Consider the following 16,116-nt stretch of genomic DNA (forward strand, 5'->3'; position numbering starts at 1 on the left):
ACAACACAATACCCATGAATGCACTTAGACATTTATAGAGAATTGTACAGACATCAAAATACTGCATCTTTTTAAAGTGACTGAAGCTAGAGAACGAGAATGGTGCCGAGAAGAAAAGTATCAGGCGTTATTTTCAGTTTGACTGAAATGTAGAAAGCTTATGTGAGATAAGAATGTAGGAGCAACAAACAGCGAACGCATTGAAGTGTATTCGGTACCAACGGTTAAAGACTTTTATTTTAATTTATAAATTGTTTTAATTTTTATAATTTATTAATTAATCTGAATAATTGAAAAGACATGATTTTTACACGTATTGTACATAATGTTACGATAAAACTGTTTCTTGTTAGATTTAGTTTACTATAATACTGATTTTATCGCAAAATTAATATAATACGACTAAAAATCATGTATTTTTAAATATTTTAATAAATTACGCCATAATAACAATTAAAACAATTTATAAACTATTGAGATGACTTACTTTATTAAGATTACTGATAAATTATCAGTATTATACAATGTCATCACCAGATTTCTAAAAATTTTGGTTCATTTGATGTTTTTTACTGGCTGATGTAGCTCCGAATGGTGAATAATTAGCATTGAAACCTTTAAATAATTTGGTTTATTTATGTTATCCAAAATATAATTATAGCACGTGGATATGTAAGCAGAGAATGGGTCACGATCGTGAGCAGAAATGCCAGCATTTCCGCTGAGCAGAAATAGACATTTTATACTATATAGATATTACATAGACTATTATTAGGTTAAAATGTTTTTCAAAATACTTCTTGTTTGTTTTATGTGTAAAGGGGAGGTTAAATATTACGTCTAATAAGTTTTTTGTCGATTCATGCACAAATAAATAATAAAAATGTATTTTTACGATAGCGGAACTCTTACATGATTAGAAATGCGGACATTGATCTTATACCCGATTTCATAAAGTTTTGCGGCATAACAATAATATTTTGGAAGGATGTTAAGTTATAAAAAGTTGACAAATGTAGCGTAAAAAAACGAAATATCTAATAAACATTTATTGCCATGTAGCATATATGTAGGTTACATTTTCTGTCACTTTGAGGAGACGACCACATAATTTAGTGCATGTTTTTCAAAGCGTACGTAAAGTGGCGTAAAGAGACAAATACGCATGCGCGCATAAACTACACACTTCATGCGCTAGATGTCGGAGAATTCTAGGGAATCGTATGTGCCACCAACGACACCAATGCGCGCATAGACTGAAATGGAACGGTTTTCTCTGCAGTCTATGCGCAGTATGCGTGATTCGGAACACAGCCTTGATTTGCTGTAGTTGCTGCACGCATCATGCGCTAGAAGTTGGAGGATTCTAGGGAATTCTACGAATCAGGTTATGCAGTCTATGCACTCACCGCATGAAATTATTGCGCGTTCCGTGGTGATTTCTAAATAGACGGCGGGTCCGTGCCCGTGGAGCGCTGAAGCACTCAGCTCACGAGTTGCGCGGGAATTTTAACCATGGAATGGAAATAAAGTGAAACTCTTTTGGATAAATTCTATGTTTGATTTTTAATAAATGGCTAGAGGTTGACTGTTCTGCTAACAAGTTCGATCTAAAGATTTTACAAAATCACTCCTCGCTTGTAACCTCCGAGCGCCCTACTCCTCCAATTTCGGCGTATTCCTCTGTCTCCTTCCCTGGATCCTTTTGTCCAATCAAGGTGGTGTTGTCCCTCAAGCTTCGTCAGGGGGTTGTCCTGCAGCCATCTCTCCGTCCTTGGCCCTTCCTTCGCGTTTCCCTCCACTCTCGGCTGGTGGTCGAGGCACGCTTTCCGATTACATAGTCTATTTACCCTGATAACCAGATCTGGGCAGCAGAATCTGACGTCAGAACTACAGCAGTCTGTGTCCGCATTTGGCTGCGTTCTGATGTGCAGAGCCTGAGATGCAGTGCCTGATGTCAGATGGACAGCAGATCGACAGCAGATCGACAGCAGATTTCGCCGTCTGCTAGGCACAGCAACAGCGCCATCTGAGATCCAGAATTACCAAGCAATTGCCTACAGATGGCGCTGTTGCTGTGCCTAGCAGACGGCGAAATCTGCTGTCGATCTGCTGTCCATCTGACATCAGGCACTGCACCTCAGACTCTGCACATCAGAACGCAGCCAAATGCGGACACAGACTGCTGTAGTTCTGACGTCAGATTCTGCTGCCCAGATCTGGCTATCAGGGTACATTACATACATATCTAACAGGTAGGTAAGCGCAACCCTCAGGGTCAAGACGACGTCGCCGGCGCAAAGTTTATGACTTTGTGACTTTCAGCCTTTCCCGAACTGAGTTTTTACCCTAATAGGACATCGGCAATTATTGAAAGCGAGGACAGAATTTTAAGTCGTTTTACGAGACGAGCAGCTGCCCGCTCGTCGAAATTTGGCACGCAGATGTGGAAAGAAAAGTTAAGTTATTTATTATCCTCGCTTGGCCTAACTGTAGTTTTGAAAATTACTGAATGTTATCCCAGGTTCTCGTATGCCTTCTGAGTTCAGGTATCCTACTAATGTTGTATGAGCACGTTCGAAAAACTGGCATAGAAAAACCCTCGAGAAGCACAACGCGCTCTACGTGTTTACGAGTCCTGGCAATAAACTCTTCCTAGTCCCCGTTCCAATCTCGCTTAAAACCTTCCAGATGTGTTGTTCGTTTCAAACCCGCATGCCTACAATAAATCTTTCCGTTTACAAAGGAGTTTGAATTTCACTCTACATCTAACGTCGATATCGCTATGTCTTATAGCTAACTTCACGCAATCACACATTTACATCAGCGAGCATCGCAAAACCTCCCTTCATACAAAAAAGGTGTTTCCTATAGAAACAGCTTTTACAACACGAACCATATACCCGCTCGTACTAATCTAAGTTTACATTACTTATAAATACAAACTTTGAATGATTGCATACTTTATCTATATTCCTTCCTTCCGTGTCAGTCCTGCGGTAAACGAGCTACTCGGTCCATCCGTATTCCCGCAAGAAACACGAAATGAAAGATATCAGTTATACAAAACATTACTACAACTTATGGTAAAATATCATTACTTTATCATCAACTAATACCAAAACTGATTTCTCGGTAACACAGCGCCAGTACCCAGAAATAATTAAGTGTTACAATTATACTTATTCAAACATTCCATAAGAAGTATCATAACCTTTCCAATTCCAAGTGATCATAACCCATATAAATCGACATAACACTTACAATGCACACAATTAAAGTTACTTAAGAAGGATCTAATCTTATATATGCTAACTTTAACTTATTCGCATGTACTATCTTAGATCTTTGTACCGTTATTGCTATTTCTATAGTTAGATCGTCATGCATTCGAATAATTTTATAAGGACCAGTCCAATTAGAGTCAAACTTAGAGGTTTTAGGTTCCCTAAGCAAATACATATCGTCGTTTACATTAAATTTACGGGGATTAACATTCTTATCGTAATATATTTTACTCTTTTCCTTTGCCCGTTCCAGATTAGCTGCCGCCGTAGCTTGAGTAGTAGTAATTGTTGTGAGTAGTTGGTCTAAATATCGAACGAACGTCCGAGGTACTTCCTGTTTAGCAAAATCTGAAGGAATGGTGGCCTTTCTACCAAAGACTAGCTCGTGTGGTGTAAAGCCAGTAGCTTCATGTACAGAAGTATTATAAGAGAATATACCGAATCTAATCCAGTCGTCCCAGTCGGTGTTAACACAATAGTCCATCTGTACTTTTTCAAAAGCCCTTTCAGAAGTATCAGTAATACGCATTGGTTGCTTCGTTTTAGCCGAGAGCATCTTATTTCGTTGGCAATTTGAACAAGTACGAATGAAATTTGAAATTTCCTTTCTCATACCTAACTAATAAAAGTCCTCCCTTATTCGTTTGAACAATTTGGTCATACCTTGATGACCACCTACTACAGACTCATGATATTCCCGAATAATCGAAGGTCTTCTTGATAGAGAAGGAAAAATGATTTCACCAGTGCAAACCGTAATATTATATTTTGAGTTATTAAATGTTTGTTTTAAAAGATATTCAAAAGAATTCCACTCAATAGGTTCAATATTATTGTCCCTTTTAGATACACTAATAGATGTTATACTCAAGGATTCCATTAGATTCTTAAGGGATGACAATGAAGACGCAAGATGTCTAAAGTCCTGTTGTTCTGTCGGGACTGTCTTAGAAAATAGATGAAAAATTAGATATTTTCCACCAGGGATAACCATTGCCTCGCCAATGTTAATCGACTGTTGTTTGATTTGTTTCACAGTTAAACTACCTTGGCTGAACAAATCCTGACTGACTTGTGACACAATTTGGCAATTAAGGGTGAAGAAATGGATAAGATTATCTTTCTGCATATGAAGACGATCTTTAATATAAATGATGGAAGGTAGGAATGAGAGATGGGATATTTGAAGTGGTGATATAGTATTTGTCGCTAATATTTTGACTCTACCATTTCTATTTGAATCATCGTTCTCTGAGGTCATTTCTACGGAGGATCGTGTTAAAGCATAACCATGCTTAATATCAAAAACACTAGGCTCGTCAGCCTGTACCACACCAACACTTCCAAAAACAGGCTCTCTCGCCCCTCACGGACCGTGGACCCCAAGTTAGCAATCTGAGCGGAGTCTTTCATATAGACCTTCCCGTTAGCCAACAGACCAGCCAGAGTTTGGTTCCCACGGGGTATGGAACCTTCCCCGAATGGTGTCTGAAGCGGGGTGCCTTTAATATCGGCCTTTCCGATAACCAACAGACTACCGAGTCGACGCGAATCCTCCGTACCCCTCAAATTCGATCCTCCAACCACTACATAGTCTCTAGAAAAATCACTACCAGACTGAGAAGAAGTTCCCACATTCTCAGAGAATATTCTCTTACAAGAATGGGGAGTTTCATCCTCATCAGCTGTGTAATATTCGTCACAGTCACTGTCAGTTAAACTAATGTCAGTACAAACTTTATCAAGAATTACCTCAGGTTGATGTTCGAAATTCTTTCCGTACGTCAAAAAAACACCGGCTACCAATTTTTCATTTACAGATTCGTCTAAATCAGTATCCTCATCCTTTTCAGAATTTGCAATTGCTAAATCGAAATTCCCGAAGTCAGCGATTTTCGACCTCATTCTGTGATCTTTAAGCGTTTATAGCTCAGAGCAACGTTAACCGATTTTGATGCAATTTTAGGTACATATGTAACTTACTTCAATCTACAAACGGGTTTTTTGAATTTTCATTACAGGCTCACGAAAAAAAGTTAAAAAACGACCTTTACAATTTTTTTTTCTATTCCGACCAAATGCATTTTTTTCAAAACGGCGAAACACGTCACTTAGCAAACTAATCCTTCTAGCTTCTAAAAAAAAACTCATGTCGTTTGGACCAATTCTAAAAAAGTTATGCGATTTTAAAAACCGTCCAAATACTTTTTTTACTCACTGTATATACAAAGAGTTCAACTCCCTGTAAACCAGATAGAACCATATCCATATATCTCTGAAACGTTGCTAGGGCATTCTTGAGACCAAATGGCATCCTTTTGAATTCATAATGCCCATGAGGAGTTGAAAAAGCAGTCTTTAATTTTGATTTGTAATCCACAGGTATCTGGTGGAATCCAGAGGCTAGATCGAGAGTACTAAAATATTTAGCCGAACCGAGTTGGTCTATTATGTCAATGATGTTAGGAAGGGGTTAAGCATCGTTAACAGTTTTTTCGTTTAGTTTACGGTAATCTATTACAACACGCCAACGAGGTACACCATCAGGACCTGGTTTTTTTTCGGAACAATCCAAACAGGCGAGTTATACGGCGATGAAGACGGTTGAATTATTCTATTTTCCAATAATGAATTTATTTGCTTTTTAATTTCCTCCTTATGAACTTGAGGAAAACGATATTGCTTTGTATTAATGGGTATCTCATCCGTGGTAATTATGCTGTGCCGAATTGTATCGGTTGAACCTAATTCGTCCGAGGGAAGATAAAATTGATACGGGAATGCATTTATAATCTCTAAAATACTAGTTTGTTCGGCATCATTAAGGTCACTTAAATCAAGAATCTTAAATAATTCAACTAACCTACGAGCATCGGCCCTTGCTTGACCCACATCGAGATCACCTGTTCGGGCTGAACGGGATGCAGGTAAAGCCTCTATAAACTCTTCTAACTCGACCGGAGTTACATTAATGGTAACAGGATTAGGAGTGGTATTAATCGCTAGAACCCTGGCGAATCCACTCTCCTGTGTGACCAACACTTCGCCCACATACACACCCGGTTCTGTATCAAACTTCCTAATATAACCGATTTTATTTTCCGTATTTTTAACTGGAATACTTTTTGCACGTGGAGGTAAATTATACGAAAATGACGTTCGGAGTGGAAACTCTATATTGCCAAGCTGAAGGCTATTCGGTATAGTATTCCGGAATATTAATTTTGCTTCTAATTTTTCCAGAAACGGCATTCCTAGAATTCCCATCTCCGTGATAGGGAAGTTGTCTTCAACAATCTGGAACCCTACATCAACACCATGAATTTGTATAAAAGTTTCTCCTTTGGTGGGAATATTTCCTGAGTCTATACTGGCAAGATTATAAATAACACTTGTATCTATTTCCGTATCCGAAATCGCGAGCTTTTGTTTTATCAGATTAAGCTGGGAACCGGTATCAATAAGGAAATCAGCAGCCCCGTCACGGAAATTACTGTGCATCAAGGAAAACACGGGCAACCGACTAACTTCCTTTAAATTGATCCTGAAGCAGGCTTGCTGGACTGGGCGTGTGCAATCAGGGGTGCGCTTCGCATCACACTCTGAGAAACCCCCTTGAAGTTTAAATTATCGGTCTTTGTTACTGAAGGATGCTTGTTATGGGTTTGAGAAACATTTTCATTTTGTTTTTTATAACACCGAGACTCGAGATGACCTGTTTTTCTGCAATAGGTACACCTAATAGTATTACGAGCTGGTAGTCTTGTAAATTTTCTGTTAATACGAGGGCAATTATTTCGAATATGGCCCGCTTGATTACATTCGAAGCATTTAATATCACCAACAAAATTTGAGAAAACCTTGGCGCTGGAAATAAAAGGTTGAGACGATGAATGTGTTGCAGAATGTTCGTTTGTTTCCCGCTCCAATCTACTAGCAAGATTAACGGCAGTTTCTAAATTATCGGTTCGTTCCTTATAAACAAAAAGTCGTAAAACTTCCCTATGAAGACCTCGTATAAAGCTCCTAATAGCCGCCCGTTCAAATGAAACTACGTTGCCAGTAAGCTCTTCGGCACTAAATTCTTCCCTAACGGCCTCTAAACCACGAGAAAGAATTTCAGAAACACGCGCTCCATAAGTCCTAACGGTTTCACTCCGTCCCTGACGCAGCACCTTCAATTCGTCCTGGATGCGATCAACATCGAAGGTTTATTCGAATACTGTTTTGAGCAACTTGATGAGCTCATCTAGCGTATTCGGGGTTTTATGATTCTCTATTAGTAATTTAGCATGACCTTCGATTTTATATCTAGCTACCGTGAGAAGATTTGCGCGGTCTGCTGGTTTAACTCTGGAATCGACATCCCGACATTGCTTAATAAATACCGTAAGGGAACAAGATGTCCTATTAAAACGTGGAATCAAATCCGCCGCGATCTTTAATGGCATATAATATGACGCCTGACTGATACTTGGCAAGCTAACGCTATTGGCCGCACTGGAACAAGGCAGTACTACAATTTGCCTGGGCAAAACTGGCACCGGAGTACTCGAGCGTAAAAGGCGGAGGTTATCCAAATGAGATATAAAAGTAGAAGGCTGTGCCCGAGGGATTTCTATCGATAAATCCTCAATTTCAAAGTCCTGAATACTCTCTGCATTTGCTTTTTGCCTCCAGCGTCTCTTCGTCGCGCTCCGGCTACGAGCATTTTGCATGCCCTGTTCCCCCTCCATTACGCGTAGGATTTTTCTAGCAAGCTCAGTAATACCATTAAAATCTCTACTATGAAAATCTCATTAACACATATGTACAGGGTCAACGTTAGAAATTGCAACCCGCGCGCGCGCGATCTTGTAAAATGGCAACAACACCTCACGGACGCATTCCACTACAATCATGCGTCGATACTTCCGCCAACTATGAGCCAATAACGAAAGTGTAGGGTCTTTTAGGTGCCAGTAGAGGGTGCTTTTGACTTTCGTCAGTGAATATTAAATTTGACGTAGCAGACGGGTAAGAAAACGGTAGTCATTTTAAAAGTGCAACCGCGCCGATCCCGTTATCCACGTATGCAATGGTCTAGCAGCGGTATTAGACCTCGCTGACGCGTTAGTGGCCCGGGTTGATGAATTTGGAGCATTTTTCGCATAACTTTTGAACTACAAAAGATATCGGAATGCAATTTGCGCCATAAAATGGGGACAAATTATCCCCTTCTAATGATGGAAATTTTACCAAATTTTACGTTTACTTAATTTTTCTTTTTTCAATTATTTAACCATAATTGTTGCGACAAGCCTTTGCAAACTGTTTATTTAAATACTTTATATAATGCTCCTTCTAAAATTCATGGCGCCGAGGAACAGTAGGCTAGTTATCCCTGTATCATTACTTTCACAAATTGGTTTCCTTTTTTGCGATTTTATCCCGGGGATAAGGATCAGTGGGGAAACACCATTTCCTATAAAAGGGCCGGCTTTTCGAAGTGAAAATGAGTACTGACGCAGCACGGAAGCAGAGCACTTCATAAGGCGACATCAGAGCAGAGCATCAGTACTCTTCAGTGTTACACTGAGTCGCCAACACGACAATCAACACTTTTCAGCGCTACGCCTAAACGACTCATTGGATCAAAGCTTACCAGTACTTTTCAGTGCTACGGGAATACATACATTAGGTACATACTAATTATGTATTCAGTGGAGAAGAGAAGCTTTCTCGTGCAAAATTATTTGCGCACGAGATCGTACTTGGAGTGCCAAGGGGCGTTTCGGGAGAAATACCCAGGTTCTCCAGTACCAAATAAAACCACGATTAGCCGTTTGGCGAGGAAATTCCGAGAATATGGGAGCCTGACGAATAGGAAGCACCACCGCAAGTCGACGGTGTTGACGATCGAGAAGCTGGCCGAGGTGCGTCAAATTCTGGAGGAAGCGCCGCATACGTCGTTGGCGAAGCTGCAGCAGCGGTGCGGCTTTTCATATGGAAGCGTACGTCTTGCAACACAAAAGCTGCACATGCGTCCATATCGATGCCACACGGTGCAGTTGCTGAAGGAGCCCGATTATGCTGGGAGACGCAGATATTGTGAATGGTTTTTAGATCTTCTGGAGGAAGAAGAATTCTCTGTTTCAGATAGGCTATTCTTCACCGACGAAGCATGGTTCCGCTTAGATGACCACGTGACCAACCAAAACAGCAGGAACTGGTCCACGGCGAATTCAAGGGAAATCCGGGAAAAGCCCCTTCATTCGGCGAAGGTGGGAGTCTGGTGCGCGATATCGCGTAAGCGAATTGTAGGACCACATTTCTTCGACACCACCATAACTGCAGGTAAGTATTAGAAACTTTTGTTGCAGTTTATTTCCCTATTGGAACCCGAGGAAAGGGACTGTTGATTCCAACAGGACGGGGCACCGGCGCACACAGCACATCAACCACCGAGATGCTCGAGGAATTTTTTGGCCATCGCGCAATATCGCGGGATTTATGGCCACCACGATCACCGGACTTGACGCCCCCTGATTTTTTTTGTGGGGTGCGCTGAAGGGCGAGGTCTACGCCACAAATCGCGTACCATCCAGGAGCTGCAGACGAGCATCACTGCAGCCATATCCAGGATTTCAGAGAATACGTTGGACCGCGTATTCCACAATAAAGTGAAGCGTGCGCATGCCTGTTTAAGGGAAAACGGTGGCCACTTCGAACAACATCTGTGACATATTAATAATCAGCCGTTTTTAGGGCCACCAAAAACATTAACGAGGAAAACTCTGATCAACTAACATTCGATAAACATATCAGCCATTCCACTCCAAATCATTCACGATTCGCCACGTAGTCACCATTAACCGTTAAATTCGAGATTTTTTAAAAGTAGTACGTCGTCGGGAAATGTAGTTAAATCAACTACAAGCAATACATATATTTTCAATTAAACGATGCATCGCTGGAAACATCGACGAAAAAACGGTCAAGGTTGAAATGCTAAATCTTTTGCGAACTCGCATTTTGTTAACTACAGTTACCAAAGGATTTATGCCTCATTTTAATTAATAACTGTTAGAATTTTGGAAGAATATGGAATACAATTTTGCTCCCACAAAATCTCAATGACAGTTGAGTTAAGAACTCTACGAACGCGCGACCAACGACGTGACCGTGCGTTGGGCCATCGGGCGGTTCGTAGCACTCGGTCACCTGGGGCTCGGAAACCAGAGCTCGAGACAGGTTGGCAAAATTCGGGCGAGATCTCCATACCTCGAGATTCTCTTCAAATTCCGGACGAAAGTTTCGAATTCGCTTCGACTTTTATTCAAATTAGGATGTTCTGGAAAGTCTTAGACATCCTTTGAATATTGTAAAATTATATTCTATGTCTCTGTGCAAAATAGACGACGGTTTTGAAATAATAACCCAGAACTTCCTCGTTTGAATAACACACGAAGCGATTCGAAACGTTCGTTACCGAAAACCGCTGTAGTTGATTGATATACGATGTTAGTATTCTGCCGTTTTTATACATAACCAGAAACAGTCCCTTGATGTGGTACCTACAAAATCAGCTCATTTCTAGAATTGTCGCTTTCAAATTAACGTCGCAAAGAGCTATTCGGAATTTCCCGGCTCAGGTAAGCGAGCCGGGCGCTCCGCGTTTATGGCCGGTTTACCACTCGCACCCCAGATTACTGTAACGAGGTTTGAAAACAATGTGTCGACTGGTCTCGTACCCGTCTCTATTTCAATAATTTTAGCTACGACAGGGTTGGCTTGATTTTTCGCCACCTGCGTATCAAAGCCACAATAGTGAAGTATCGTTTTAAAAAATGATATTAACGTAAGTCATCCCATACTGGCGCACACCGGGCTCAAGAATATAGTTCCAAGTTAGAATACGTTTTTACTACTACCTCAATTTCGAAAAGAATGTGGGTTAATCCGTTGTTTGCTCTCACTGTCTCAGTTAACGATATTACGCATAAAATTAGTTTGCAGGATTGAAAGCCCGTTTCGTTAAAAGTAGTCCGATTTAAATTTTTTGTCAATTTAATCGGGAGAATGCAAGAAATCCATTGCTGTCACTTTCATATTGATACGATGAAAAATAAAGAAATTCCGTTTTTGTATAATCGATGACACATCGCCGAGCAACCTCGCACTGCAGATTAGACGGGTGCCGATGAACGATACAATGTCGCTTGGCTCAAGGAGCCGATGGCTTCGATCAAAGCCGCTCGAGGCTCGCCCAGCTTTAAATACCTTTCGGATATAAATATAAATGAAAGGGAGAACATTATTCGAAGCTTCTGATGAATTCCCGTCGAATGAAAACATTATTTACGGCGCTTCGTATAATAAATAACTCCGGGTTATTTATATTTAATTGGTTTCGAATAAAATTTCTCCCTTTTATTGGAAACCAATTTTTTATTTAAAATAATTTTATGCCCATCGCTGGTTCCAACTACCACTACTGCAGGGTGGGGAACGTATCCTTCCATGCGGCCGCCCGGTCTAGTCAAAATGTGCAGGCTGGATGCTCGTGATCATTACGTGGTCCCCTCTTCGAAGTGACAGAAAATGTAACCTATATGCTACATGACAATAAATGTTTATTGGCTATTTCGTTCTTTTGCGCTACATTTGTGAACTTTGTATGACTTAACATCCTTTCAAAATATTATTATTACGCCGAAACTGTATCTTTATGAAATCTGGTATAGCATATAGGTTATGTTTTCTGTCACTTCGAGGAGGGGACCACATACAGTATTTCCTCGTTACGGACTCGGTTTGGTGTACACGATACGGACTTCTCGCTATCCCCACCACTTCTGTCTCACTCTTGTCCGGCGAAGGCTAGAGCGAGATGGAACGACAGCGAACGAGAGGCACTGAAAGCGAGTGACGACGGTACGAGACAGACAACGCGTTGATGTTTTTCCTCGCTCCGTCTTTCGGACGCCTAACACTCTGTCCTTTGCGTGCGCGACGGGCGTGCGCGATAGTCGCAAGCGCTTACAGTGAGCCAGGCTTGCGTCAAGATATTGTGAAGCGGTTTTCGTGCTCACGGTAAGCACTTGCAACCACCGCGCACGCTCGCTGCGCACACAGTGTTCCATCTCGCTCCCCCCTTCGGCCAGAAGAAGAGAGAAATGAACACTAGCAATTAGGGCTCTGTTCACGATACGGGCTCAACGCCGGTCCCGACCAGCGAGCCGCTAACGAGGAAACACTGTAATAATCACGCGCATTCGGCCTGCGCATTTTCATGTACCATTCCAAAAGATGACATAAACGGTAGCCACTACAGGCGTCGTGTATACTATCTAAAGGGTTAAAACATTCAGACACAAAAATTGTAGAAAAAATTCAAAGAATGCTAGAGAAACAGCGACACATCCCATTAGTTACCCCTTACTTCCGATCTGTGCATGCACTACACTAAGAATAAAATCGCAAAAAAGGAAACCAATTTGTGAAAGTAATGATACAGGGACAACTAGCCAACTGTTCATCGGCGCCATGAATTTTAAAAGGAGCATTATATAAAGTATTTAAATAAGCAGTTTGCAAAGGCTTGTCGCAACAATTATGGTTAAATAATTGAAAAAAGAAAAATTAAGTAAACGTAAAATTTGGTAAAATTTCCATCATTAGAAGGGGATAATTTGCCCCCATTTTATGGCGCAAATTGCATTCCGATATCTTTTGTAGTTCAAAAGTTATGCGAAAAATGCTCCAAATTCATCAACCCGGGCCACTAACGCGTCAGCGAGGTCTAATACCGCTGCTGGACCATTGCATACGTGGATAACGGGATCGGCGCGGTTGCAGTTTTAAAATGACTACCGTTTTCTTACCCGTCTGCTACGTCAAATTTAATATTCACTGACGAAAGTTAAAAGCACCCTCTACTGGCACCTAAAAGACCCTACACTTTCGTCATTGGCTCATAGTTGGCGGAAGTATCGGCGCGGTTGCAGTTTTAAAATGACTACCGTTTTCTTACCCGTCTGCTACGTCAAATTTAATATTCACTGACGAAAGTTAAAAGCACCCTCTACTGGCACCTAAAAGACCCTACACTTTCGTCATTGGCTCATAGTTGGCGGAAGTATCGGCGCATGGTTGTAGTGGAATGCGTCCGTGAGGTGTTGGTGCCATTTTACAAGTTCGCGCGCGCGCGGGTTGCAGCTTATAACGTTGACCCTGTATATGCCTTCTAAGTCACGACACCACTCGCGGCGGCCAGGGAACTAAACAGAATTGGCACACAAAATCACTGGGGTAAAAGGTACAGAGTCGGAACACCTGTTTCACAGATAGCACAGGACGTCTTGAAAACGTACATTTTACGTACATTTTATGTCTGAACGTCCATGGCTTGATTTGTGAAAATGGACGGTTTTAAAACGTTTCCTGGACGCTTTTTGTACGTTTTTAAAACGTTTCCTGTAAGTTTTAGAAACGTCCAGGAAACGTCCAGAAGCCATTTTAAAAACGTATTTTGCATACGTTTTAGAAACGTATTTTGCAAAAGTTTTCAAAACGTCCAGAGTACGCTTTGGTTACGTCCGAAACAGGCGTTCAAAAGAGGCTGGGCGTCATCTGAGAAATGTCGATAGATTAGGATACATTAGTTGAAGGAAACCAGGGATCCACCAAATATGGATAGATCGTACAGGTAAAGCCTAATTAAATCTACATACATATATACATAAATATACACACTGGGACATATAAATGTTTATGAACATTTGTTGAAAGAAACAATGGAAAACCAAAAACACAGAAGCATTTGTTTAAATGTTTCTGACCGAATGTTTGCAAACCGGTTTTATACCGTTTTTATATTGTTTTCATACAGTTTTTATACAGCTTTCATAACGTTTTTGTACAGTTTTTGTATATGTGTTTCAGTATTTGCGGTCAAAGGTATGTAGTTCTAGGTTAGGGTTTGAATAATTTTTAAATTTTAGGTTAACGTCGTTTATGCCCAATGGACGTTGTATTGCTATTTAGTTGGCCTCGGCAGAAAAGGGAAAGAAGATTTCCATAAATTAAACGTAGCAACGGTTTTAATATGTAACTTTCACCCTCATTTTACTGTTCCCAATATTGATTACTGTAAAATTCAATGTATTGTCTGTACATTCGACCTCGTACTAACATGTTCTTGTATCTATTGTGAGTTCATATATTCTTCATTATTTCTGAATTAAATAAATGAAATAAATTGTTATCGAGTTTGATCTCATTTTGAAAACCATTTACTTGTTTAATTTTTTATTAAATCGAATCAGCACCGTCGAACGTCCTAAAAACATTTTAAAAACGTAGTGAAAACGTTTTAAAAACGTCCTAGAAACCGTCCTGAAAACGTTTTAAAAACGTTCTACAAACCGTCCTGAAAATGTTTTAAAAACGTCCAGAAAATGTCCTGAAAACGTTCTGGTTTGTAAAAATGGATGTTTTTAGGACCTTTTCTGGACCTTTTCTGGATGTATTCAAAATATCCTGAACGTCCGACCTGGACGTTTTTAAAACGTGTTTAAAACGGTTTTGTGCTATCTGGGATATTACACCGTGCGCTTAGTATTATAAAATGACTATTCAAGATGGCGACGACAAAGTCCAAGTTATTCAATTTGGCGAACATCCCGCTGTACGGAACATTTTTCGTGATCACTTTATTTCTGTGTGGGATATCCCCCCCCCCCCCCATAAACATGATTCATGTATGAAAGAAGCTAATTCCCTTTAATTCACGAAAAGTTCTCACGCAAAGATTGTGAAATCATCTTTGCTAATTCCAATTGTACCTTTAACCCTTTAATTCACGAAAAGTTCTCACGCAAAGATTGTGAAATCATCTTTGCTAATTCCAATTGTATTCTCGTTCTCCGTTCGAACACTGATTCCTCTGTCACTTTTTATACTTGACATTCCTTTATTGGCCACAAATCAATTCAGTGCTCAGATTTTCAGCTTCGGTTTTAAGGAATTAGCGGGCGAGGCCTGTAGTTGACACAAAAACTTTTATAAGAGGGACATCTTCTGTTAAAAATGTCATATGAAAATCGTTTTACGATGGAAAATAATAAAAACTTGGTAGAGACTAATTTAAATGAATGAAAGTCGGTAATAGATTAATAGCACATTCGCCAGCCTGCACTAGTGATATGAAACATTTTGTTTTAAGTCGACTTCATAGTTTTTTCTTATACAACGTCCGCTAATTCCTTAAAACCGAAGCTGAAAATCTGAGCACTGAATTGATTTGTGGCCAATAAAGGAATGTCAAGTATAAAAAGTGACAGAGGAATCAGTGTTCGAACGGAGAACGAGCATACAATTGGAATTAGCAAAGATGATTTCACAATCTTTGCGTGAGAACTTTTCGTGAATTAAAGGGAATTAGCTTCTTTCATACATGAATCATGTTTATGGGGGGGGGGGGGGGATTTCATCACTTTTTTCATATTAATTATAATAATAATGAAGCACACTTACATGTAAGAAAATAATGAAGATTTTTCGAATGTCAGGACATGTGTCTCTGTCGATACGAATAAGAATAGAGCTCCAGTCACCCGCTTCGTTTTGTGTTTCGAGCCCTCTACGTACCAAACAAACCGATCACGTCCCGCCGCTATCGCGCGAGATCTTCTTTACCATCGTGGTTATTATGATTGAATGACAGCCAAGTGACATTTATAAATTATGCTTTCGAGGCGACACCTACTGGCGTCAAGTGGAGGAGGAAAACGTGACGTCATACCTCGTAATCCTAAAAGTATCATTTTTATAACTATTAATTCAG

General features: G+C 40.3%; 1 protein-coding gene and 2 long non-coding RNA genes across 3 annotated transcripts; all 3 read left to right on the forward strand.

Moving 5' to 3' along the window:
- The first annotated feature begins 3,760 nt into the window (after positions 1–3,760).
- Positions 3,761–5,036, forward strand: LOC143368083 (uncharacterized). Its single transcript, XR_013085136.1, has 2 exons — positions 3,761–3,868; positions 4,326–5,036. It is a non-coding gene; the product is annotated as an uncharacterized LOC143368083 (long non-coding RNA).
- A 2,820-nt stretch (positions 5,037–7,856) lies between these two features.
- On the forward strand, positions 7,857–10,194 carry LOC143368066 (uncharacterized). Its single transcript, XM_076810439.1, has 2 exons — positions 7,857–9,623; positions 9,698–10,194. Exons 1-2 carry the CDS (start codon positions 8,981–8,983, stop codon positions 9,835–9,837), a joined length of 783 nt encoding a protein of 260 aa, XP_076666554.1. The 5' UTR covers positions 7,857–8,980; the 3' UTR covers positions 9,838–10,194.
- A 3,262-nt stretch (positions 10,195–13,456) lies between these two features.
- On the forward strand, positions 13,457–14,540 carry LOC143368086 (uncharacterized). Its single transcript, XR_013085139.1, has 3 exons — positions 13,457–13,747; positions 13,816–13,977; positions 14,214–14,540. It is a non-coding gene; the product is annotated as an uncharacterized LOC143368086 (long non-coding RNA).
- The last annotated feature ends 1,576 nt before the right edge of the window (positions 14,541–16,116 follow it).

The sequence above is a fragment of the Andrena cerasifolii genome, chromosome 4 (genome assembly GCF_050908995.1).
Source record: "Andrena cerasifolii isolate SP2316 chromosome 4, iyAndCera1_principal, whole genome shotgun sequence".
Taxonomy (NCBI): domain Eukaryota; kingdom Metazoa; phylum Arthropoda; class Insecta; order Hymenoptera; family Andrenidae; genus Andrena; species Andrena cerasifolii.

Bases quoted from the DNA above. Each gene is read 5' to 3' on its own strand.
- LOC143368066 (XM_076810439.1), top strand. From the start codon at position 8,981: ATGTATTCAGTGGAGAAGAGAAGCTTTCTCGTGCAAAATTATTTGCGC. The intron at 9,624-9,697 runs GTAAGTATTAGA...TGATTCCAACAG, and splicing joins CGACACCACCATAACTGCAG to GACGGGGCACCGGCGCACAC.